The 26,158-nt window shown below is 36.9% G+C and overlaps 1 protein-coding gene across 2 annotated transcripts in view; it reads left to right on the top strand.

The window, feature by feature from the left end:
* Positions 1 to 26,158, top strand: part of Mtp (microsomal triacylglycerol transfer protein) — a 159,221-nt gene that overhangs the window by 113,975 nt on the left and 19,088 nt on the right. For both annotated transcript variants that reach the window (XM_081760536.1, XM_081760537.1), the window contains 3 exons: positions 1,159 to 1,319; positions 6,674 to 6,789; positions 24,354 to 24,998. In XM_081760536.1, the coding sequence (XP_081616662.1) occupies positions 1,159 to 1,319; positions 6,674 to 6,789; positions 24,354 to 24,998 (922 nt within the window). The remainder of the gene's footprint in view (positions 1 to 1,158; positions 1,320 to 6,673; positions 6,790 to 24,353; positions 24,999 to 26,158) is intronic.

Genomic DNA, 26,158 nt, shown 5'->3' on the forward strand with positions numbered 1-26,158 from the left:
TAAGTGTGAAGTATCTGTGTATTTACCACCATACATTCCCCAGAAAACTTTGAATTGTCATTCTGAATAGCCAACAACTTGTTATGATTGTGGATAAATTACAGAAGAGATTACAGGTTTTATGCATTCCTTTTCACCATTTAGTTAATTAATTTATTAATATTTTTCAATAACTTATTAATCTCGTAGTTTTCAGGTACCGGTACATTTGTGAAACCATATTATACTGAAATAAGTAAATAATAATGAAACATGCAAAGGAAATCGACCAAAACGCATCTACAATAGACTCCCGAGTATCCGGCTTGTGGTTGTTCGGCCTCCGTACTATCCGACCTAGTTTTCTTTTATCGTATTTAAATGAGGAAGGCAAAGCGTTGTATTGGCAACATTGCCAAGACATTGGAAGCGGACGTCTGCTACGATCCTCCTACGTGTCGTGTGCAAAATATAAGTTGTGACAGAAAAAGAGCAGCGTTCTGCTCCTTGTTCATTGTTTCGTCAGTGTGTAACAGATTTCAATACAGTATTCTTGCTACTGTTTCTGATTATAACTGTGCAGTACTGTGTTCATAAATTATTTTTATGCTTAATGATTTTTAAGTGTACTACAGTGAAGATTTGAAATGAGTTCATAGAACTACCACCTTCCGGCTTTTCTGTTATCCGACCTGCCCTTCCGTCACATTAGTCCGGATACTAGTGAATCCACTCTATTAAAAGTAACATTCTAGCATTTGACCAGAGCGACTTCGAAGAAACTCTGGAAAATCTCAGTCAGAATGACAAACCATGAGGTTACGTGAAACAATCATTTTATGCATTTATTTATGGAATTTTAAGATATAATCTGCAAGGCCAATTGGTAAGTGGGAAAGGAAGGAAATGAAGGTAGACTAGGGCTTTTATATAAAGGTATCTTCTCGACATTCACCTGAAGGAAAAATCCTGGAAAATTCTCACTTAGGATGGCTGGACACCGGATTCGAATTTGGGACCTCTCGATTTCCAAACAAGAATGCAAACTATTACTGTATATCGATTCAGGACTTCTTATTTAAATTATAGTTTATTTTATAAATATGCAAATGTAGAAAGAATTACTTTTTATTTTCATTAATTAATTAATTAATTTATTTATTTATTTATTATTTACAGCCCTCAACTTCTTGATCTTGTAGCTGCAGCGAATACACTTGCAGCTCATCGTGCAGCAATGAAAGTTGTTCACTTCGACTCTGAAGACGATATAGATTTACCTGAAAGGTATCTGTGGTCGTTGTCCTTCAGCTCTCACCCTCAGGAAGACATAATCAAAGGTAAGATCATTGTAAATTGGCAATCATTGTAAAAGTATCGGTCATCATTGTAAATGAAGAAGCTTAAACTATTTATGCTTCTTCATTTACAGTGATTCCCGATACGCTTGAGCGACTTTCCTGAATCTGCCTATCTCTCTTTCACTTGCACTTTGTTCTAAATATTTTATAAACACACTAGCTGAAACTGCGTTCTCTACACAGCGCATCATTCACATATGAGCATGAACCTCCTTGTTATTCCTCACAACATTTGTACATGTCCTTTACAGACATAAGTGAAGGATGTCTTGATAAAAATCGGCAAGGGGTATCATAAAGGGGAGATTTTTTCAATATCTCGTACCGATTGTAAGATTTGAGCCTACTTCCGCTTGGAGTTTTTAATTCATGTATGATCAGTATTTTCTTTCTTTTTTTGCATGTAGTATGTAATAACCCGCAAGTACATTGCACACACAATTAATTATAATGTCAGTGATATATGGTGTTCATTGGGTAAAACACTCCAAACGATAGAGATCCATCTTAGACTGGAGTGTTTCATTATCATTTGACCTTGAAACAAACGCCGAAGAGATATACTAATTCCGTATACAAATGTGTATTGTTGGAACGTATAACTCGTAGGATATACCAGTGTACCCCTAAAAATGTAATAAAGAAATAACGGCCATTTTTTTTTAAATATTCAATTAGAACTGAATAATCTACACAAAATTTGCAATCGATCAGGAAAAACGGCATCTTTTTAGCATTTGTGGTTTCCGAGATATTATTGTCAAAAAAATTGGCACAAACGTATCAAAATCCACAAACATAGGGTAAGGAGAAAAAACAAGGAATGTCCATGTATGCGCTTTATCGGGTGCTTTGTCCTATCTGTTGGTGATTCTTGGTACTATTTGACAGTATATGCCATGCATGCTTAGATGTAGAAATGTCCATTAAAAAGGGGCAAAACATTTGACTAACCCTATTCCTTATTACGCGGTTTTCAATACTAAAACGCCGTTTTCTCGAAAATGCAGTTTTGTAACACTCCTTCTTTTTTGCCCTTACCCTTTAAACCTTTCTTGACCACAAACATATAAACCTAGCATTTTAATATATAGATAATACATTCTAACCTTGGCAACGCGCCGAATTTTTTTTCCAGAAAATCAAATTTTCTTGCTTTAAGTCCTTGTAAGAAATATACAAACAAGATCGTACAGCGCATTAAAGTAACAAAACATAATTTTCCTAAAATATTTTTGGTGCATTGCCAAGCTAGAACGTAATATTCATTTCTAATGTTGAAGAATGAATATAATTACACACACACACACACACACACACACACACACACACACACACATATATATATATATATATATATATATATATATATATATATATATATATATATATATATATATATATATATCAGGTGTTCTAAAAATGGCGCCTATGGACCACAGAGCACTATTCTACAGGTCAAAATATAGCGAAAGTGTTATATGATGGAATGTCCTTCAGGGCTTCCTTCAGGCGCTATGGGAAACCAAAATTTCACTTGTGGCTGCATCGCATACAAGGCCGTGCCGTGGGAGGCGACGGCCCCGGGCGCCGAAGTAAGGGGGGCGAAAAATTCGGGAGAAGAAAGAAAAAAAAGGTAAAATTGCTTGGAATATATGTATGGGGGCGCCGTCGTATACTCTCGCCCCGGGCGCTGATTTTCCACGGCACGGCCCTGATCGCATATTAACTTGGAACCATTATCATTGCTTACAAATCCATCAAACAGTTACATCGATTGTTAACGTAATAAGTGGTGCTAATGTCAACGTCCATTGACTTTAACTGTCATCTGGCAAGAATAGATGTAATTATTTGATGGATTGTTAGATCTAATGTATGGTTCTCTATCTGCGACGCTGCCACATTGTGCAATCGCTTCTCCAGACGAGAACCCGAAAGATATACAAATATATATTTTTTTTGGTTTATTTTGACTTGTAGAATAGTGCTCTAAGAAAGGAAAAGAAAATGAAAGAGCAGAAAACAACACAGCCTCCACATGAATACATCATATCTTTTCTGTTCTTTCATTTTTCTTTCATCTGGAAGGCACCTCGCCACTGGTAGCCAGTTGTTGAGGCGCCAACGGATGCGCCTTTCACCAACATATTGAATAACTAGAGCAGTGCTTTTCAATCTTTTAAAGGTGGAGACTACTTTTATTAATGAAGATGTACTACGAACCACTCTGTTCTGGTCTTTTCAGAAAGCAACTTTATCTTTTTTTTTTTAAATATTTTGAGACTATACTAGTATACTTTCAATTTAAAAATAGTTTTAATTAACAATTCCTTAATTTTATGTTGGTATTAATAAAATAAAATACGTATAAGTTTTTTTTATAATAATGGAAGGCTACCAATAATATTTTATATTAATACTTCTATATAAGCTGTTAGAATTTGCTATTAAATTGCATTAGGCAAAATTAAATTCATTTGTATTAGATTGGTGTGAATGAAATGTCCTCTTTGACGCCTGGTGGGAACCTCACATTCTCAGAAATGGATTTAAGTCACGCATCTAAAGTTTCCAACTCAGTACAAGTCCAATAAACAGGTTGGGGAAGCCAGACTGTCAGGAGATAGTGGGTTGTTGAACAGAGCTAACCGCAAAAGCTATTAACAGTGCATTTGGAACAGGAATGGCGAGTGAGCGCAAAATTTACTATTGGTTTGTAAATTTCATTCCCATGGCAGCATTCCGATGGTGGGCATCGACCAATATGATATTTAGATGAGCTTCTCAGGAACGTCGTGAAAGTAGACCCTTGGAAAAGCGTTAATACTATTGTAAAAGAATCACCATCTGGGGGCACGCAGCTCTGAAATGAGTGTATGGAATAACTTACAATATCTCCTGCATCTAATTGTCACTTCTGATGAAACATGAATATCCTATAACAATCGTATATGATTAGGGCAGTGATTGAATCGTGATGAATATCCAGAACAATATCCAAAACCCCACCACCCGAGGAAGGAGTTGCTGCTGTGATGGTAAGTGGCCCATCATATCTTCCTTTGTCGAGGCAAAACCATCACTAAGATTCGTTACACCGGTAATTCTGAACTCCATGAAATGCAGTGCAAACTTGTCAGAGACCATCCAACAACTAATAGGCATGGTGTCCTCATGTTGCACGACACTAATCAACCAACAATGCTCAATAGGCATAGGATCCTCATGTAGCATGACACTAACCATTCAACAATGGTCAATAGGCATGGTGTCCCCATGTTGCACGACCATAACCATCCAACAATGGTCAATAGGTATGGTATGCTCATGTTGCACAATACTAACCATCTAACAACGGTCAATAGTCATGTTGTCCTCATGTTGCACAACAATAACCATCCAACAATGGTTAATAGGCATTGTATCCTCATATTATACGACATGTCGTTCAAAGGATGGTGGAGACTCTTCACATATCATATTCTACTGACGTCTCTCCCTCTATCTACCATCTCCTCAGTATACGGATCACTTCTTGGGAGGAAAGATCTTCCCTGACAAATGAGCAGTGTAACATGAGGTTGAGAAATTCTTTACATTACCAATTCCAGACTTCTTTCGCTACGGAATCCAATTATTGGCTGATGAGCAATTGAGCAAAGGGGATGGTAAATATAGTTCCAACGGCGACTATTGTGATTAACCAGATATTGTCAGTTTTCATGTTTTTTTGCGGCTTTGGAAATGATACACCTGGAGTGGACATCTTATTCGCAGCATCCAAATATATTCTACACCTGCTTGAGATTGTTAGCTATAGTGTCCAATATGCAATCTACTTGAATTTCATTTTTTCCTGGCGTTTTTGGACTAATGTTCAATCTGAGTGAACCACAAGGACAGATCTCTAGGACCACTTATAATTAGCGGACCACGATTTGAGAAAAGTTGAGCTAGAGAAATGCTTCTATTAATATTATCTCAATTATTTCCTCGGTAGTCAGTGTTGTCTATGATTTATTTTTTTTACAAGTTTATGTATACTATATATATACTATACATTTCATTCTTTTTATCACACTTTCAAGTCTTTGAGAATAGATCATACGATACGCTTAAACAAAAGAAACCATTTTGTACATATAATTACACAGAGGGCTGAGTATGTATTTCTGTTATGATTGAAATAACTAATTATTAAGGTGGCGTACCTCCGACTGTAATAAACTTCCTTTTTCTTTTATATTTTTATATTTTAGTACCAAATAGGTAGAGATGAAACTTTTTTGCAACAATTTTAATATTTTGTAGCATTAATTATCACATTTCGCATTTATGTCGCACTTTTTAATGTAGTACAATTTTTTAAAATTTATGGAACTTGTAAACAATATATTTTTGGTAGTAAGGTGTATATCTATACACAAATGAGGATATACCTTGATTAGGTGCATATTCTAACTAATGTATTCACTGGGATATACAAATTAATGCAAAAATTTAAACACTTCCTCTAACCTCATCCTTAGTTAAAGGATAACATACAGCAAGACATTACCAATTCTTCTTTTAAGTTTGTTCTCTTATCAGTAACAATCATATTATACTTGGAAAAGAATCTCTCGCCATCAACACTTGCGACTGGCAACCATATTGAACGTAAGGAGCTGACAGCAAAAGACCTATGGTTAATTTCTAAACTGTTTAACAATGATACAATGTCAACTTCCTTATCCTCTCTGTTGAGAACTTCAATAACCTTACTTTTAAATTCATGATAAGCAACAAACAGATCATGAACATTTTCACCACAAAACGCAATCAAGGATTTAAATAAATGTTCTGTTTTGTTGATGTCTACATCTTTATGAGATGAAACAGTTTCTGGATCACATAACTCGCAGAGCTTTTTTGTAAATGCAACGTGTTTTAAGTTAAATAATATTGGAAATACGCATTTTAGTTATTATTAGCAATAATTTAGTTATTATTAGCGATAAAAACTCCATTTTTTAGTTTGCATTCGCATTTATCGCAAGTAATGCCGAATTTTGCAAAAATTCGTGATAATATAAACGTGATTTCTGGCTCTCAAACGAAAAGTTTGAGATTTCATGAAACATATACGCATTTTTTTTTAAGGTTTCGCACATATCGCATTAACGAAAAAGTTTCATCTCTACAAATAGGATATCAATAAGACCACAAAATAAGTTATAAAAATTATATAAATAATATTCGATTGAAAATTTAAGTTACTGATACATAGAAAATAAGTCTACATATTTTATTATAGTAACTTAAACTAACAGCTTTCAACTTTTTTCCAGAATTATTGAGGCTGAGCTTAAAAGATCTTCCAAGTGAAAAGCTGTCAGAAACAATCATTCTAACAGTAACTGGAATGGCTAGTAAATATGCACGACTTCCTGGAAGCAATAAAAAGGTACAGTATTAAAATAGTGGATAACATGTTTATAAAATACTATACAGACAGTTTAGACATTGTCTTTCTGGTCTGAGTATTCTGTTCAAAGAAAATTTCTAGAACGTTTACCAAAGATGTGTACGAAAGTTACTAAATCAGTATTGCAGAATGGGTGTCCAGTTTTCTTTTCTGTAGCTCAAAAGTTTTATGGAAAAGAAAAAAAATTAGAACTGATGTAAATGGATAGTTTAGACACAAAATCGACTTATTATGAAATACGTTAAAGGCTTTATAGGACAATCACATTTAAAATATAATGTTGTCGTATTACGTGTTTTAGCCTTTCAAATATCTAAGTAACTCTATGGCCTATGGAATTCGGAGGTTCAATGCCGCACTCACAAAATCCCCCCATTGACTTCTGTCCTTAGCCAACTGGATCCAGTTTCTACTTTGGATTCCTATTTCTGCAAGATCCATCTTAATATTGTAAGGATCCCCACATCACGACAAAGGCACATGTCAACACAACACATGCTATTGATTGTAAACAGCGTAGCAGACAAGAAGCCGACACGGAAGACACCGAGGAATGCCGAAGGAAGACGGACCTCACGGAAGGACCCAAAGAGAACAGATAAAAAAGCTCAACCACCGAGGGACTCGGCATCAGTCGACCAAGTGATCAACTAACCAACACCTGCCCTGAGGTCGCATTGGACTAAGGGTACACCTATCCTTACCCGAGGTCGCATTGGACTAGGGATCCTTACTACAACCAAGCCTCGCGAAGCTGCTTTGGGCTGAGTGGGCTATCCTTCAAGACTCACCAGAACCAGCAGGTGCGTTGGTGACAGCCTTGAGAGAAGGAACACAGTGCAAAACACCTATTTTCTCTCATCTGGTCAATAACAAGATAGAAACTATTTTACTCTTTGTAATCAAAGACATTTGTATTTAACAAATTTTATAATAAATTGGTGAAGGGAAAAAAACTAGCCCGGAACGTTATTTAGCTTCTACCTATAAAACATTACAATATTGTCCTCCCTTCTGCGTCTAGGTCTTCCTAATGGTCGTTTACCGATTCTAGTACCAGCTAAAATTTTGGAAGCGTTCCTACTTTCTGCCATTCTGGCTACATGACCTGCCCATCTAAGTCTCCTAGATTTGATGACCCTAACAATGTTTGGTAAACCGTATAAATTATGCAGTTTGTCTTTATGAAGTTTCCACTATTTCCCATTCCCGTTTCTCTTGGGTCCGAATATTCGTCTCAGGATCTTGTTCTCAAATACTTTCAGTCTATGTTCTTCCCTCAGAATAAGTGACCATGTTTCGCAACCGTACAGATGATTATCGTTTTATGCATTTTAGGCTTCAAATTCCTCGACAGAACTCGTGATGGCAAAAAGTCTTGAACTGAATAATAACACGAATTCCCTGTTTTTAGTCGACATTTTTTTTTTTTTAATTTCGGAATAATTAAATATGATTGCTTTTAATTCAATCTGATGGTTCTAATTTTTCAATTATTCGATTACTAACTCTAACTAACTAACTCTATGGCTTATGGAACCCGGAGGTTCAGTGCCGCGTTCACAAAAGCTCTCCACTGACTTCTATCCTTAGCTAATTGCATCCAGTTTCTACTTTGTATTCCTATCTCTGCGAGATCCATCTTAATATTATCCTCCCATCTGCGCCTAGGTCTTCCTAATGGTCGTTTTCCTATGGGTCTACCAGTCAAGGCTTTGAAAGCGTTTCTACTTTCTTCCATTCTAGCTACATGACCTGCCCACCTAAGCCTCCTAGACTTGACGACCCTAACAATGTTGGGTAAACCGTATAAACTATGTAGTTCCTCGTTATGGAGCTTCCGCCATTCCCCATTCTCGTTCCTCTTGGGTCCGAATATTCTTCTCAGGATCCTGTTCTCAAATACTTTCAGTCTATGTTCTTCCCTCAGAGTAAGCGACCATGTTTCGCAACCATACAGAACAACAGGCATGATTATCGTTTTATATATTTTAAGCTTCAAATTCCTCGACAGAATTCGCGACGACAAGAGATTTTGAACCGAGTAGTAACACGAATTCCCTGCTTTTAGTCGACATTTAATTTCTTCGTGAATATGATTTTCGTCTGTTAACATTGATCCTAAATATTTGAAAGTATCCACTTTATCAAAAGCATTATTTAATATTTTAACGCCTCCACAATTTGCCGTATTACGGTCCCGACGTACTTCCATGTATTTAGTTTTCTCTGCATTTACTTCTAAACCCATGTCCCTGCAAGCGTTTAATAAGATCTCTGCATTTATTTCTACTGTTCTCCTATCCTCCCCTATTAAATTTACATCATCAGCATATGCCATAACCTGGTGAATGCCGTTCAACTCTAAGCCCTGGTTGCTATCTTTGATTTTCCTTATGGCGTATTCCAGCACAAAGTTAAATAATAATGGCGACAACGCATCTCCTTGTTTTAGGCCATTTTCGACGTGGAAGCTCGTGGACAAAAATTTTCCTACCCGGACTTTAATTTGGGATTCACTTAAACATATCTTAATTAATCTAATTAGCTTTCTCGGTATTCCAAGTTCTGTAAGAACGTTGTATAATGTTTCTCTCCTAACCGAGTCGTAAGCCTTTCTAAAATCAATAAATAGTTGATGTACCAGGGTATTGTATTCCCACTTTTTTTTTCGAGTATTTGGCGAATGGTAAATATTTGGTCGATAGTTGATCGATTTCGTCTAAATCCGCACTGATAATCTCCAATGATTTCATCCGCGTATGGGGTCAATCTTGCTAACAGAATATTTGAAAGGATTTTATAGGATGTTGACAGAAGAGAAATGCCTCGATAATTATTACAGTCAGTTTTGTCGCCTTTCTTGTGAATTGGAACAATGATTGACTCTTTCCACTCTTGTGGCAATTCTTCCTTGTTCCAGATAAGGAGAATGAGTTTGTGTATCTTGTTCCACAATTTTTCGTTTCCAGCTAAAATTAACTCAGCCGGAATTTCATCTACACCCGGAGATTTGTGTTTCTTTAATTTCTTTATAGCGGCTTCCACTTCTATTCGGTTGGGTTCTGGAATATACGGTTCTGCGGTGTGTATCTCCTTTTCTCCACGCACATTAGTTTTTGGCTGCGTGTTAAGCAAATCGTCAAAGAAATTTTTCCATCTATTTAAGATGCTATCCGTATCAGTGAGAACTGTTCCGTCAGATTTCTTTAATATATAAGCACGAGGTTGATAGCCTTTCTTAAAATCGTTGATCCCCTTATACATGTCCCGAATATTTTTATTTTTACTATTATCTTCAAGTTCCTTAATTTTAGCTTTCAAAAAATCCCGTTTCTTTGTTCTAAAAGTTTTGGAAGTTTCCCGCCTGATATCTGCGAAATTTTGTGTAGTTATTTCATTCGGATTTTGTAGCCACCGTAATTTTGCCTGTTTTCTCTTCTCTGCTAGTTTAATGCATTCTTGGTCGAACCATGGTTTGTTCCTACGTATTTCCGCGTGTCCCAATTTTTCTATTGCTGAACTTTTAATGCTATTTCTAATTTCAATCCAAGTATCCTCAACACTAGTGCACTCCGAGTCTTCTAAGACCGAGAATCTATTCGAGACTTCAATCTGGTATTTCTCTCTTACCTGGCTCTCTTCTAATTTCTTTAAATTAAATCTCTCCGTTTTCGGACATTGAATATTACCTTTATTCAACGATAATCTCTCCCGTATTACGCTACTACCAGGTAGTGATCAGTGTCACAATCAGCCCCTCTAAACGACCGGACGTCAATTATGCTAGATTGTCTTCTTCTATCTACTAAAACGTGATCAATTTGATTATGTGTTTTTCCGTCTGGTGATGTCCAAGTGTATTTATGAACGTCGCGATGTGGGAATTTTGTACTCTTCACGATTAGGTTTTTGGATGTTGCAAAGTTCACGAGTCTAACACCGTTGTCATTACTTTCCTTATGCAAGCTTTCGTTCCCTCTAATCGGTTTGAAAATATCCTCTCGTCCTACCTTCGCATTGAAATCCCCTAATAGAATCTTCATATGGTATCGCGGGAGTTGGTCAAATATCCGTTCCACTTCTTCGTAAAAACTATCTTTTATATCGTCACCCTTATCTTCAGTTGGAGCATGTACATTTAAAACAATAATATCATACCACCGTCCCTTAAGAGTAATAAAAGAAAGTCTGTCAGTAACAAATTCAACCCGTTTAATTGCTGGTAATATTCGTTTGTGAACGAAAAACCCTGTTCCTAACTGGTGATTTTTATTTCCTTCCCCGTAAAAGAACGTAAAATTTCCGGAATTCTCAGATCCATTTCCTTCCCACCTAACTTCCTGAACTCCTACTAAGTCCATCCTGTATTTCTCTAACTCACTCGTTACAGATTTTAACGCGCCTGCCCTATAAAGACTTCTAATATTCCATGTTCCAAATCTCATGTCCATTTTCTTTTGCTGATGTCGTGCCAAGTTATCAGTCCTTGTCCGAGGCTTTTGTGAATGTTTCTGAACAAGTACCTTTTTTTACAGGATGAGGGTGTTAGCCTTACCCAAACCCCCAAGCTGGAGGACCACTCCTAGTCGTCTGTCCGCGACTGCTTATTCAGTATATTCGCAGCTAACCTCTATATCTAGAGGCCTTCTCCTCGATCCGCAACCTGAGGACGCGCCATGCCGTGGTGACAGGAACCCACGTTACAGTCAACCTTATTCGATTACAGTCAACCTTATTGAAATGATTTCTGGATTCCTGCAATAGCTTCACCTATTATCACCAGCACTATACTTATTTACGGATCAGATTATATTAAGCCATCCGATGTGATCGAACCGCATCGAACAGCCCCAATATCAGTGGGCGATCAGGAATTGCCGGTGTGTAGGGCACTCAAAGCGACAGTGATGGTAGTTGTGTTCGTGATTGACCGATATATATTTACTGCTCAAGTCGAATACCTGCATACCACTATGAACACAAAGTTGCTCAAGTTTTGTGGGACAGGCTATATGCAGATACTTTTCTATGATAAAAACAATATAAACTTAGTATTGACTTTGCATCATGATAGAACAGTTTTTTTTCTTTCTTCTGATTTCACACACAGTTTCCGCAATTTTGACATATCAGGGGCAGCAATCCATTAAAGACTTTCTTCACAATACGGGAGCAGTGTCTACAAATGGATTGAAAAATTAAAAAAAAAAAAAAAAAGTCGCACATGTTTAAGGAACGTAACGAGCATCTACCGCCACAAATGATGACAACATTGTACGTACCCGTGACATGGTTCTGTTAGACAAACGAGTGACTATTAATGAAGTGGCATATCGTCTGGAAGTGGATCACTGTTCGTAGTTCCTCTATATGCAAACTTCTAATGGAGCGGCCATGATCTATCTGCAACAAAAGGAAGACAAATGGAGGAATTAGAATTGAACTTTCATAGCATGAACACAACAGAATAACAATAAAATAAATGAGGACAGAGATCAGTATCAACAATGTAAAAAGAGTTATGTCAAAATGGCGGATAATTTTTGAGTTGCCCTCGTACTTTTGTTTCAAGTTTCAATTAGATAGTCGAATACATAGAGTGTTGATGTGTGCAAATGATTGTATGAATTTAGCATATGTAAATATTATGTAAACATAGTGTCGTGTTTTATATATATTATAAAATATTCTGTAGTGTTTATTAGTATATTTTTATTTAGAGCAAATTGTAATATACTCACAGATTCTTGTCTATTTAGTGCCAATGAAGCTAGAATTCATGTTTTGTTTTCTTGGAGTTGAGAAAAAGAACTTTCATATGAAAACTTCGGTTCATTAAAGGGCCAAGTGAGTTGTTTTTTTTTTTTTTTTTTTCGTTTTCCTAAGCATTTGAAGTTCCGCCATTACATGTGACGGTGACGGTAACGGTGGAGGGTATTAATGGTTAAAATATGAAACAAATCTTTAATAACCTCCCGTTATCCGGAATCTCGGTAGCAGGAGCGCACGCTCCGAAAACAGTGTATCAAGAAATAGTGAACTCAAATAAGAATACCAATATTAATACTACAATACTCTTGGGTCGTAATCGACAACTTACCATTCGAGCCTTCAATATAAATCTCCACAATGTTGTGATTCACGAAGTTGTCAGGCGAAGCGTGGACGTAGAGAGATGATGCAATCTAGACTCAGAAGTTTCAGAATACACTTGCGTAAACTTATCAAAAACCACATGTATTTATTTACTATATTTATACCACATTCTATCACAAAATAGTATTCATATACACAACAGATAATGCTCACCACAAATGAACAATCTTTTAACGTAAATAGTAGCTTCAATAATGACTCGGTAACGTCACTCACTTTAATTATTGATACCGTTCAACATAACACTGAGATTGACAAGTAATTAAAAGAAACAAGATATATCAAACAAGGAAACATACAAAATACCATATACAACAAAAATAATAATAATACATGCAAGAAGGTTTCTCTACTATTTAGTCTTTTTAGAATAAAGGAAAGTCCAGACGACAGTAGCAAATTATGTTATTTCATAATTCCAGAAAGAATTGTTTTAGAGAAGCTTGATTTCTTATTTATTTTTATATTTATTATTTTAATTATTTCCTTTTTACAGATGCACTAAATTGTTATATTATACTTGCCGCTTGGTATATTTGTTTCTACCTTCAGTTCTGTCTTTGCCTGAACAGATGATTCACTAGTGAAATACTAATTTGAATGTAAAGTGACTAACTGATTGACACTTGATAGTCGCGACTGGCGAACTTTTATTTAAATTGAATTCAACTTATTACTGATATTTCAAACATTCTTCACAGACAAATACGTTAGTTAGCACAGTTTTCAGAAATAATGCAGTTATTTAACGATGTTATATCACTATTGTGGTTGTTAGATATTTTTATAGCTATAATTTGAAGTAATATTCCGCTATTATATAGGCCTATATCAAATATAGATTGATTTTCTTTCAAGCGCTTTTTGTGGACATATGTTTCAAACTTAAGCTTAAGACTAAAAGAATTCAATACAAAGGAATGCGTTCATATTGTGCGCTCATTATATGCACGACGTTCTATATTTACTGATCCTTTAGAGTGTCTACAAATTATTAACTTCTACTAATATAGACTGGCGCAAGAAACTTTATATTTACTTTTTGTAGCACTGATATGCAGTATCCAATAAAATAGATTAGATTATGAGTGAGGTATTTGAAATGAATATTATTATATCGGCTTACATAAATAATGTATCAATATTGCAGTTTTACTTTTTATATGCGCATATGTTATTACGGTAATATCAAAAGAATTCTATAAGGTTACGAGTGCAAAGCATGCTTTAGTGTGTTGTATACTGTATACAAATACCACTTGTTTTAATTCTTTTCGTTGACATTAGTACGTGACATGCGATGTTTACTTGCAGTGGCTGGCTTCTTCACGAATATGGCTTACTTGTTAGTTTCTTACCTTGACTGATAGGTTAACACAAAACAAAACAAGTTCTTAAACACTTCTTGTTCTATTAATTCACCTACAAATACTTCTTCATAGTTGCAATTTTATCTTATTCTTTTCTTTATACTTTCCCACTTGTTCTTATCACACTGCATTTCTCCTCTTCTGTCAACCTGCAACCTGCTCCTCTTGCTCTCGATTCAACCTGCTGCTTCCTGATCATGTGTTGACAGTGTTGCCAGTGAAGTTTAGACATTGGTGGAGTTCAGAAGGTTACTGAGCGGAGCGCTCAGTCACACTGCTCGAAGTGAGCGAAACGCAAAACTTGCGAAAACAACGGGTACACAAATGCTGATGGGGCAGCGTGTCCTGTCACATATGGCGTCCGAATAGGTTGATCCCTGCGCCGTCACTAAGCATTCACAGATTAACTTTCCCTTAGTTCCACAGATACTTATAGGAGTAAGATAATACACAAACAAATGAAACCTAACACATACACTTATATACATATATACACAATATTTTGAAATATGTACAGCCCGCAATCTATTCACAGTATTCATCAGGCAAGTCCTTCAAAAGTTGACTGGCACAATTCTCCTCTGCCTTCTTCCGCCATTTCCAGTATTCTTCCTTAGTAGGCTTCCACAATTTACACTGATGTTCGGATCGGTGACCTATAGATTTTCCATTGTTCGGATCAATCAGCTCCACAACCTTAAGACTTGGCTTACGAACACATAAGTATGGTCCTGAGTACAGATCAAACATCTTTTTTATCTGCTGTGCTGCTGCATCACTGATGGGATGTGCCTTGAGGAATATAAGATCGCCTACATTAGCATGCCGATCCGATGTCATTTTTTCGTTGGTACGTTGATTCTTCTTCGCCATCTGAGACTTTTTACGGTGTGCAATCATAAGTAGCCGGTTATCCCACGTATTCCCGTCTTCATCAGTCTCCTCTTGGAACAGTCGTTTCATCACAGGCGTTACATCCTTCACGTTTAGATGTGCTTGGACTGGAGCAACGTTCAGATTCTCTACAATAGTATAATTCAGTAACATAACGATATTCCACAAGTGCTTACTCCAATCCACATGTTGTCCAGCACAATACAACCTCCAAAGCCTATTCATTTCTCTATGCATCCTCTCCACGGGATTTGCTTGAGGATGGTATGGTGTGGTGTGATACACTTTAACTCCTTTACTAGCCATTGCCCCTAGGAACTTACTAGATACAAAACATGGACCGTTGTCACATATAATGGCGTCTGGAATGCCTAAATGCATAAAATACAAATCCAGGCACCTCAGAATTGCAGCAGTTGTAGCTCGTCTCATTGGGTACGCTACTAGATGCCTGGTAAACACATCCATGCACGTGCATACATATGCCATGTTTGACTTGCTGGTTGGAAGCTTCCCTACCACATCAACTGACAGTAACTCTCGGGCTCTCGAAACGGTGACTGACTGTAATTTCCTTGAGAGAGGATGAGGATCAGCTTTGTGTCTCATACACAATACACAATTGCGGATGTATTGACGGACATCAGTATACATGTCTTCCCAAACGAAATTTTCTAGAAGCATCGTGTGTGTCTTCGCATATCCAAAATGACCCCTGTCATCATGGTAACATCTGAGTACTCTCTTTACTAAACTTTTGGGTACAACTATCCTCCATTTATCTTTCAAATGAAAATCACGTTTTAACAACACACCTTGTTGGATCTTATAATACAGACGTACAGATTTACCCCAACTTATTTCTGGTACATTGGTCTGATCTTGCTCCAGAGCATCAATATACTTCATTAATCTTGGATCTTCACGTTGGTATTGCTTCCAATCCTCACTGGTCATATTTGCTAAATCTCCTGGAAGGACATGAAAATTGAAAATTGTAACAATTCTAGGTGATTGGCATACGGTGATACGAGACAAAGTATCCGCTGCCACATTGGTTACTCCAGGTATGTATTGGATTTCCAACTCTACATCTTGCATTTCAATACACCACCTATATAACCTGGTATTCCAATATTTTATGCTCTTAAAATGCACTAAAGCTTGATGGTCAGTTTGTACGATCACATGATGCCCTATTAATAGATTACGCCATTTTCTTATAGCTTTCACAACACCCAACATCTCTATCTCGGTAATAGTATAGCGAGATTCGCAAGGCTTAAGTATGTGTCCAGTGAAACCAATAACTCATTTCCCGTCTTCATAATCTTGTGTCAAAATAGCAGCAGTCCCAATAGCTGAGCCGTCGACTATGATAATAAAGTCTTCTGACATATCTGGATGCACCAAAAGTATATTTTTACAGATTTCACGTTTTATTTCCTCGAAACAATTCGTATGTTCAGGCAACCAGGTCCATTTCTTCCCTTGTTTAAGCAGCTGGTATAATGGTGCTGACTTACGAGCAAAACCATGTATAAACTTGGAGCACCACTGAAAAAATCCTAAGGTCCTTTGCAATGTTTTTATAGTTGTTGGCCTTGGCAATGATTTAACTATATCCACGTACTCTGGATTTTTCGCTATTCCTATCGGTGTTACCACAAAACCTAAGAAATTTGCCTCAGATACCATAAATGTGCATTTCTTTAAATTGACTGTCATATTTGCTTCCTGTAACTTATACAATACTTGGTCTAACAATTCAATATGAGCTACTGGATCAGTCCCTGGAATTAAAATGTCATCTATATACAGTAAGATCTTTTCAAGAATAGCAACTCCCAATACCCTCTGCAACGCTGCCATTAAACAAGCTCCACCATTCTTGTAACCAAAGGGTACTCTGCAATGCCGGTACATCTGGCCTTCAAAAGAGAATGCTACAAGATCCCTACAGTCTTCAGTTAACTCGATCTGGCAGTAGGAATGCACCAAGTCAAGGGACGTTGCACAGGTCATCCCATTAAATCTTGCAAAGAGATCATCGAGGCGTTCGACCTTCAGATTTGTCAAAGATACGAATTTATTAAGTTGGACCAAATCAAGACAGACTCGAACCTCATCCGAGTTCTTCTTTCTGACTATTACCAGGGGATGATGATGTTTTGACACTGCAGGCTCAATAATACCTTGACGCAACCATTTTTGGATCTGCTCCCTCGCCTTATTTCGATAACACAGTGGAATTGGGTAAGGTCGTTTCACAATTGGATCTTCAGTGGTAACCTGGATTGTATACTTAAACTTGTTACATTTTCCTGGGAAATGGGCAAAAACTTTTCTTCTCTTCATCAGCACATTGAACAACATTTCCTTGTGTTCCGGAGCAATAGGAGTTTTCTTCACCACTTCTGTCACTTCTTCTAGGGTAGCGTACAGACTCTTTTCAGTCGCTTTCTCCCTGACTTCCATGACTTCCACTCTCTTTGGACAGCAAGCCGAACATTGAATCTCCTGAACAAGTGGATCATACAAAGATTCCACAAGAGCTTGATCCTTTATTTGTGCCAGCGTAATTCGTCTCAGGTTGCAATCTTCTCTTTGCCTTGACCTAGCTTCATTATACGAATCTTCTTGTTGAATCAATATGCTGTTCCACTGATTTAAAACTTCTTTCAGATCTTCATGATCGCATCCACATACCTGTGAGCCGCATACTTCCTCTGGATGGCATTCACATTCACTCCATTCTTCTTCTATGACGTTTCCAGGGAGATAGTAATCCATACTCAACTCATTAATAATATTATTACATGTATTTTCTTCCTCCTTCGCTTGAACCATGGGTACTACGACTTCTTGTTTCCCAGTTTGAATGGTTACCATGCCATTTCCAAAATTCATTCTAACTTGAAACTTGCTCATGTAATCACGACCCAGTAGAAGATCTTGGTTGAGCCTGTTGACCACAAATGCTCGAACATCCGTCTGTATTCCCTGAATTGTCACAGGAAGATATACTTCTCCTTTCACCATTTTCTTCCTGGTTCCACTATAATCGACAAGAACTACGTGGGGTGCTGGTTTCAATTTCGGATGTGATATAATCTTCGTAACCCTTCTCCACAACTCTAGACTACACAACGTCACCTCCGCACCGCTATCAACAAGTGCTTGCACAACTTCATCCAACACACTTACTCGTATGATACCAGACCATTCTTTTACTCGTTCAAAGTCAGTCTTCACGTCGTCAATATTCTCACAATCTGTGTTATACTCCCACTCTTGTCCAGCTATGCATTGAAATTTAACTCGAAAAATATTTATCTCATTCCTACATTCAAACTCACGTACACATAAAGGACTATATACATCACTATACACTTCCTCAGGTATATCCTCACTTACACTTTTCTCATGGGTCTTCTCACAACACAAGTCGTACCTACCTCCGACCCGCGAGGTGGATACTTCATTTAGTTTTTTGAATCTGGACTTCCCCGAGGATCCCAACGGTGCTGAATATCCTCTTGGGAGGATCTCGGGTCATCTCTTTCATATTCTTCGTGTGTGGACCACTTCCTTTCTGGCCGTCTTCTTCCTCTCCAAGAACGTGCACGAGCACCTCGTCTGCCGCGTCGATAGTTCCCGCGTCCTCGTACACCATCTCGTCCTTCGTACGGTGATTCTTCTCTTGTGTTCGCAGGCTCTGTCTTGTTATCCTCCTGGTCCTTCGATATAGCTCCTACTTTAACTTTACGAGTAATCACCTCTTCACCGTCCTCCCATCTTTTAGCGCCATCTCTTCCTGTCTTCCGTCTTGCTTCCCATGTGTCGTGAATCAGTTCAAGTCGTCGGACTGTTTCAAGAATTTCTGCTAACTCCTGGCCTCGTGATGAAACCAATTGTCTCTGATACTGAACTGGTAACAAAGTTATGATGGTGTTACAAACCTGGGCTTCACTGCTCTGGGAATCCAAGTCCCTAATCTGACAGAATCTATTTGTAACAAAACGTTCAACACTCCCATCAACCTTAGGGTTGAATGGTACAGTCTTAAGGCGCGTTAGCTTAGCACATGTTACATCTTCTGAATGATAGTGCCTTAAGAACATTTGCTTGAAGTCGGCATACGTGAGGAATTTGTTGACATTGGAATAATACCATGATAGCACTGCGTCTCTTAGTATGAACGGTAATACCTTAAGCGCCTGCCTAGGTCGCACACCCATAAGAGCACACTCTCGTTCAAACTGTACGATAAATGCTTGAGCTGACAAGTCACCTCTCTCTGGTGGATAGTGCGTGAACGATTTTATATCCGTTAATCGCAATTTCAGTTCCTCTTCGTTTTCTTCCTTTTCCATTTCCCCCCTGTAGTCCTGACCTGCTTCCGAATAGGCTCCGCGACGATTCGTTAGTCTTCTGGCGTTTCCATTCTCGTTGCCATTAGAAGGAAGCTGTCTTTTTTGTCGGTTCCTTCTTCTTTCCGTCTTCGGGGACGATCCATCTTCTTCTGAATACCCGCTCTCATCAGACGAACTGGTCTTGATCCGTCTCCTTCGTCTTCTTCGACAACTTGGGTGCACCTCAGGTTCCTTGCTCCGAGAAGCCGCCGTACTATTGAGGGCACTTCTTCCACAGCAGGTACCACTGGAATCACTTCTATTGCGCCTTCCATCTAAGCTTGGAGATTGAGCAAGATTGTATGGCCGCTTCACATCTGTCTCCTCTTCTACGCCTGAACTATGTCTTCGCCATTCCTCCTCGATCCTTTGTTGAAGTGACGCGATTGCTACCTCCTGACAAGCCAACTTTTCTTGTACTTTCCACAGTTCCGAAGCGTTTTGCCACATGACAGCCTTCGACTGACTCACTTCCGCGCGACACTCTTGTAGTTGATTATTCATCACCGCGTTGGCTCTAATCATTCTTCCAGAAACCTCTTCTATCACCTTTCTACATTCATCAGTCTTCTGCAGGACTTTTAACTCTTCTTTGGCCAACCGATCTTCTATCTGTGCGGTAGTCATCTGTAACACCTCATCCTTCACATCTGCAATCTCATCCTGCATCCTGTCCTGACATTGTGCCATACCTGTAACACAGCTCTTCGATACCTGATCGATTCTTCTATTTACTTCTTCAAATTGCTGACTCGCCGTTTTCTCTGTTAGTATTGCCACTTCCTCGAGTTTGCAGACAGTATTCTTCAAATTTTGAATCTCCTGCTGAGTTCTATCCATCTTTCGTGACAATTCATTTACCTGATGATTTAACGAGGCGCTCGTCCTGTCACACTTCTTGCTAACTTCTTCAATCTTGTTCTCCAATTGCTCTCTAGTATCCCGTAAATCCTCCTGAATAACCTTCATCTCTATCTGAAAATCTTCCTTGATTTTTGACCTCAACTCACATTGTCCCTTTTCATTATACTTCTCAAACATACGGATAAGCATCTGCTCCATCGCATCCAAAGACAGACTTCGTTCTCCCTTCTCCATCACCGTATGTGGTTTGCACTGTCCGCACTTCCATAATGCTTCAACGGGTGCATCATCCTCAAGTTCATTTTGAGCATTCCATTCTTCCACTGTCATTTGACTACACACGCGGTGATACCAGCGATCACACAGACAACATTGTACATGATACTCATCTCTAGCTGGGTCCTCACAACACACAACTTTATCTGAGTCTGACATGGCCTCACCACCAGATTCACTTGCACTTGCACTGTCTCTTTGTCGATTACGCCGATTTCCACCCATGTTCACTTTTTGTTACGACGAAGTAAACTACACAACTAGCAGTCCACGAAATTCACACTCTTGATTGCCACTATTCTTCACAAGCGTCTAAGTCTCATAATCTAAAATGTGACGGTGACGGTAACGGTGGAGGGTATTAATGGTTAAAATATGAAACAAATCTTTAATAACCTCCCGTTATCCGGAATCTCGGTAGCAGGAGCGCACGCTCCGAAAACAGTGTATCAAGAAATAGTGAACTCAAATAAGAATACCAATATTAATACTACAATACTCTTGGGTCGTAATCGACAACTTACCATTCGAGCCTTCAATATAAATCTCCACAATGTTGTGATTCACGAAGTTGTCAGGCGAAGCGTGGACGTAGAGAGATGATGCAATCTAGACTCAGAAGTTTCAGAATACACTTGCGTAAACTTATCAAAAACCACATGTATTTATTTACTATATTTATACCACATTCTATCACAAAATAGTATTCATATACACAACAGATAATGCTCACCACAAATGAACAATCTTTTAACGTAAATAGTAGCTTCAATAATGACTCGGTAACGTCACTCACTTTAATTATTGATACCGTTCAACATAACACTGAGATTGACAAGTAATTAAAAGAAACAAGATATATCAAACAAGGAAACATACAAAATACCATATACAACAAAAATAATAATAATACATGCAAGAAGGTTTCTCTACTATTTAGTCTTTTTAGAATAAAGGAAAGTCCAGACGACAGTAGCAAATTATGTTATTTCATAATTCCAGAAAGAATTGTTTTAGAGAAGCTTGATTTCTTATTTATTTTTATATTTATTATTTTAATTATTTCCTTTTTACAGATGCACTAAATTGTTATATTATACTTGCCGCTTGGTATATTTGTTTCTACCTTCAGTTCTGTCTTTGCCTGAACAGATGATTCACTAGTGAAATACTAATTTGAATGTAAAGTGACTAACTGATTGACACTTGATAGTCGCGACTGGCGAACTTTTATTTAAATTGAATTCAACTTATTACTGATATTTCAAACATTCTTCACAGACAAATACGTTAGTTAGCACAGTTTTCAGAAATAATGCAGTTATTTAACGATGTTATATCACTATTGTGGTTGTTAGATATTTTTATAGCTATAATTTGAAGTAATATTCCGCTATTATATAGGCCTATATCAAATATAGATTGATTTTCTTTCAAGCGCTTTTTGTGGACATATGTTTCAAACTTAAGCTTAAGACTAAAAGAATTCAATACAAAGGAATGCGTTCATATTGTGCGCTCATTATATGCACGACGTTCTATATTTACTGATCCTTTAGAGTGTCTACAAATTATTAACTTCTACTAATATAGACTGGCGCAAGAAACTTTATATTTACTTTTTGTAGCACTGATATGCAGTATCCAATAAAATAGATTAGATTATGAGTGAGGTATTTGAAATGAATATTATTATATCGGCTTACATAAATAATGTATCAATATTGCAGTTTTACTTTTTATATGCGCATATGTTATTACGGTAATATCAAAAGAATTCTATAAGGTTACGAGTGCAAAGCATGCTTTAGTGTGTTGTATACTGTATACAAATACCACTTGTTTTAATTCTTTTCGTTGACATTAGTACGTGACATGCGATGTTTACTTGCAGTGGCTGGCTTCTTCACGAATATGGCTTACTTGTTAGTTTCTTACCTTGACTGATAGGTTAACACAAAACAAAACAAGTTCTTAAACACTTCTTGTTCTATTAATTCACCTACAAATACTTCTTCATAGTTGCAATTTTATCTTATTCTTTTCTTTATACTTTCCCACTTGTTCTTATCACACTGCATTTCTCCTCTTCTGTCAACCTGCAACCTGCTCCTCTTGCTCTCGATTCAACCTGCTGCTTCCTGATCATGTGTTGACAGTGTTGCCAGTGAAGTTTAGACATTGGTGGAGTTCAGAAGGTTACTGAGCGGAGCGCTCAGTCACACTGCTCGAAGTGAGCGAAACGCAAAACTTGCGAAAACAACGGGTACACAAATGCTGATGGGGCAGCGTGTCCTGTCACATACAGATTATATTTGCTTTTGGATTTACATATTAATATGAAATTATCGTATAAATGCAGTAAGTACCCTTGAAATTTCCAATCCTGACTTCGCTAGACATTCAAACGTCATCTCACAATAGTCTCCGATTAAATTTACAATTATACTAAAAGACATGGTACTTATCTCACTAATACAGGTTAACGTAATAAAATGTTTAAACATGTGTAGTGTTATTATAACAGATATAACTAATTCTTTATACATGTTTACGTACATTCTAAACCACCACGTACAGGGTTAATGATAAGAGAAACATCAACAATTACGTTTATTAGATCTCGAGGAAGAGTGTAATCAGAAAAAAGTTTGTTTTGAACGCCTATCAAGTTAGGTGGAATGAATATTAGTATACGTTACAGCCAGATAGGTATATGCATGTTACTTTCATTAACGAGCCAAAACCTGGTGCAATGTACAACGGTGAATCAGAAAGCGATGCCATTTGTTGCATAAAAAATGTATCAAGGAACATATAACAGCAAAAATATTACAGATCATAGCCTGAATTGTCCTCTCCAGAAAACTACCGTTCAACGTACCCTTCATGAGTTTGAACACATTTACCGGTACGTCATCGTTGAACCCAGGCATCAAAACCGTTTTGGAGAAATTCGGGCGTTTGCTTCTTGACCCATGATTTGAAAACTCTTTTAACTTCATCTGAGACATTGAATCTGTAACTTTGTGATATCCCAAGTCAGCAATTATTCCTTGGGCAAGATTTTCAATGCATCAGCAAAATTCTGAGCAGTAGCACGCTTGTCTTATCGAATCAATTAATCAGCACACATTTCGATTTGTATCTGAGACTGATGTTGTCGGCCGGCCTCTTCTCGATTTATCTGCAATTCTCTGTTTCTCTGTTTCTGAACTTCTTCAGCCAATGCCACACATTGCTGACGTCCATTACAGAGTCCCCATAAACAGTTTGCAAGCGGTTATGAACAACCTTCTTTTGTCAAAAATTCAATGACCACTCTTCTTTTAACTTTAGATCTATGGTTCTAATCAGTCAATCGGAAGTAGGAAAGATTACATTAGTAGAGTAAGGTTACCTCTATAATATCAGGCATATATAGTTCAGTAGTTGTAATAGAAACAAAATTATAACGAGAGGCTTTACTTTTAGATCTATTCTCGTATATACAATGAATGAAATAGATTAATTTTTACACATTGTTTAATTGGGCTAATCATTGTTAAACATTTGTTTATTTCAGATACTTGAATCAGTGAAATCATCGGTTATCAATAGACTTCAAGCCTGTACGGAGGAAGATTGTAAGTTAAGATATTTGAGAAGTTTTAAAAATCTCGGCCTAAAAGAAACGGTTCCGTTGTTGTTGAAATATGTCCAAACGGGCAGCAAGAAGGTGTCTGTAATGGCGATGAAAGCTCTTCGATCATACCCTTCAGAGTATTGGGATGGGAATGTACTAAAATTAATGGAAAAAGTGTATTTCCAAATAGGCAGAAAGTACGATTCTAGTGCACGGACACTAGCAATTGACATTCTTTTACAGTCAAATCCAACCAAAGAGTTAGTGAGAAATGTTTTATTTTCGTTATCCTCCCAAGACAGTTATGAAGTTAACCAATACGTACTGCAGAGGCTACAACAAGTCAGAGAGAAATGTGACGTTATGGATGGACTAGTGAACAGTGTGCTTAGTGATAGAAGTCTCAATAACTATCATATTCTTGGTCAAAGAGGTCTTACGTCCGCAATGACAAGACCCTTCTTGCAGCACCCAAGTGGTAACGGTAGTTTTGTGTCTGTGTTAGAGATTTCTGGGGGATTGTTGAAAAGAAGTGTGATTGATGTTGTTCTAGAAAATTCTGGAGATAGAAAGGAAATATTTACGGTAAGTGTAATGAAATATTACATTATTATTAGTTATTGTGTAGAGATCTCTATTCACATCCTTAATTTTCTTTTAATAGTTCTTTACATAAAAATCAACGTTAAAAATCATTGAAAATAAAATAATCCTATTCATGTTTCCTATGATGATGATGATGATGACGATGATGATGATGATGATGATGATGATGATGATGATGATTATTATTATTATTATTATTATTATTATTATTATTATTATTATTATTATTATTATTATTATTATTATTATTATTATTATGTTAATGACAAAACATGCATTCAAAGGGCATTAGATAGTATTTTATAAATAGGCTTGTGATAACAGTTTGAGTATAAATAGCAGCAAATGCAAACATGTAACATACACAAAGAAATTTTAGTACCTGGTAACAAAATATAGCATAAATAGTAAACCTATAGAAAAGGTAGTGTATGTCAGAGACCTTGGAGTAACTTTTGATCCATCGACTCACGTTCAATCTCCATTGTGAATGACGTTATCTAATATGCAAATATCGCAACAGGCAATTTATTTAGAAACTGGTCGAATTTCAAGAATCACACCACGTATATAAATCCATATGAAACTCTTATCAGACCTAAACTTCAATTCGTTAAGTGCGATTTGTTTAAACATTAACTGATCAAATAATGATGAAATAGAAAGAATCCAAAAAGGTTTTTAATATATATATATATATATATATATATATATATATATATATATATATATATATATATATATATATATATATATATATATTTCCATTTACATTTGTACCAATACTATTGCGACTACGAGACATTATTAGAGGTCTTTCATTTAGACCTTTTATCACAAAGAAGAGAACAACAGGCGTTAAGATTTTTAAAATCCATTCTAGAAAATAAATTATACAGTGAGTACCTTATAAATAATATCTCATACAAAGTACCAACTCACAAAGTAAGGAAATCCAATTTATTGTGTAAGAACGCTACAAAGAACTCTGTATTAAGCACTTTTATTTACTATGTTTAATAACAGAATACAGGACTTAGAAATCAGGGTTGTGTTAAGTTTTAAGTACTTTTATAATGTTTTATCCTGTTACAAGATTTCATACATGAATTTCTTTTATAAAAAATTATATTTATATT

Source organism: Thermobia domestica, chromosome 5 (assembly GCF_964235325.1).
Source record: "Thermobia domestica chromosome 5, izTheDome1.hap1.1, whole genome shotgun sequence".
Taxonomy (NCBI): domain Eukaryota; kingdom Metazoa; phylum Arthropoda; class Insecta; order Zygentoma; family Lepismatidae; genus Thermobia; species Thermobia domestica.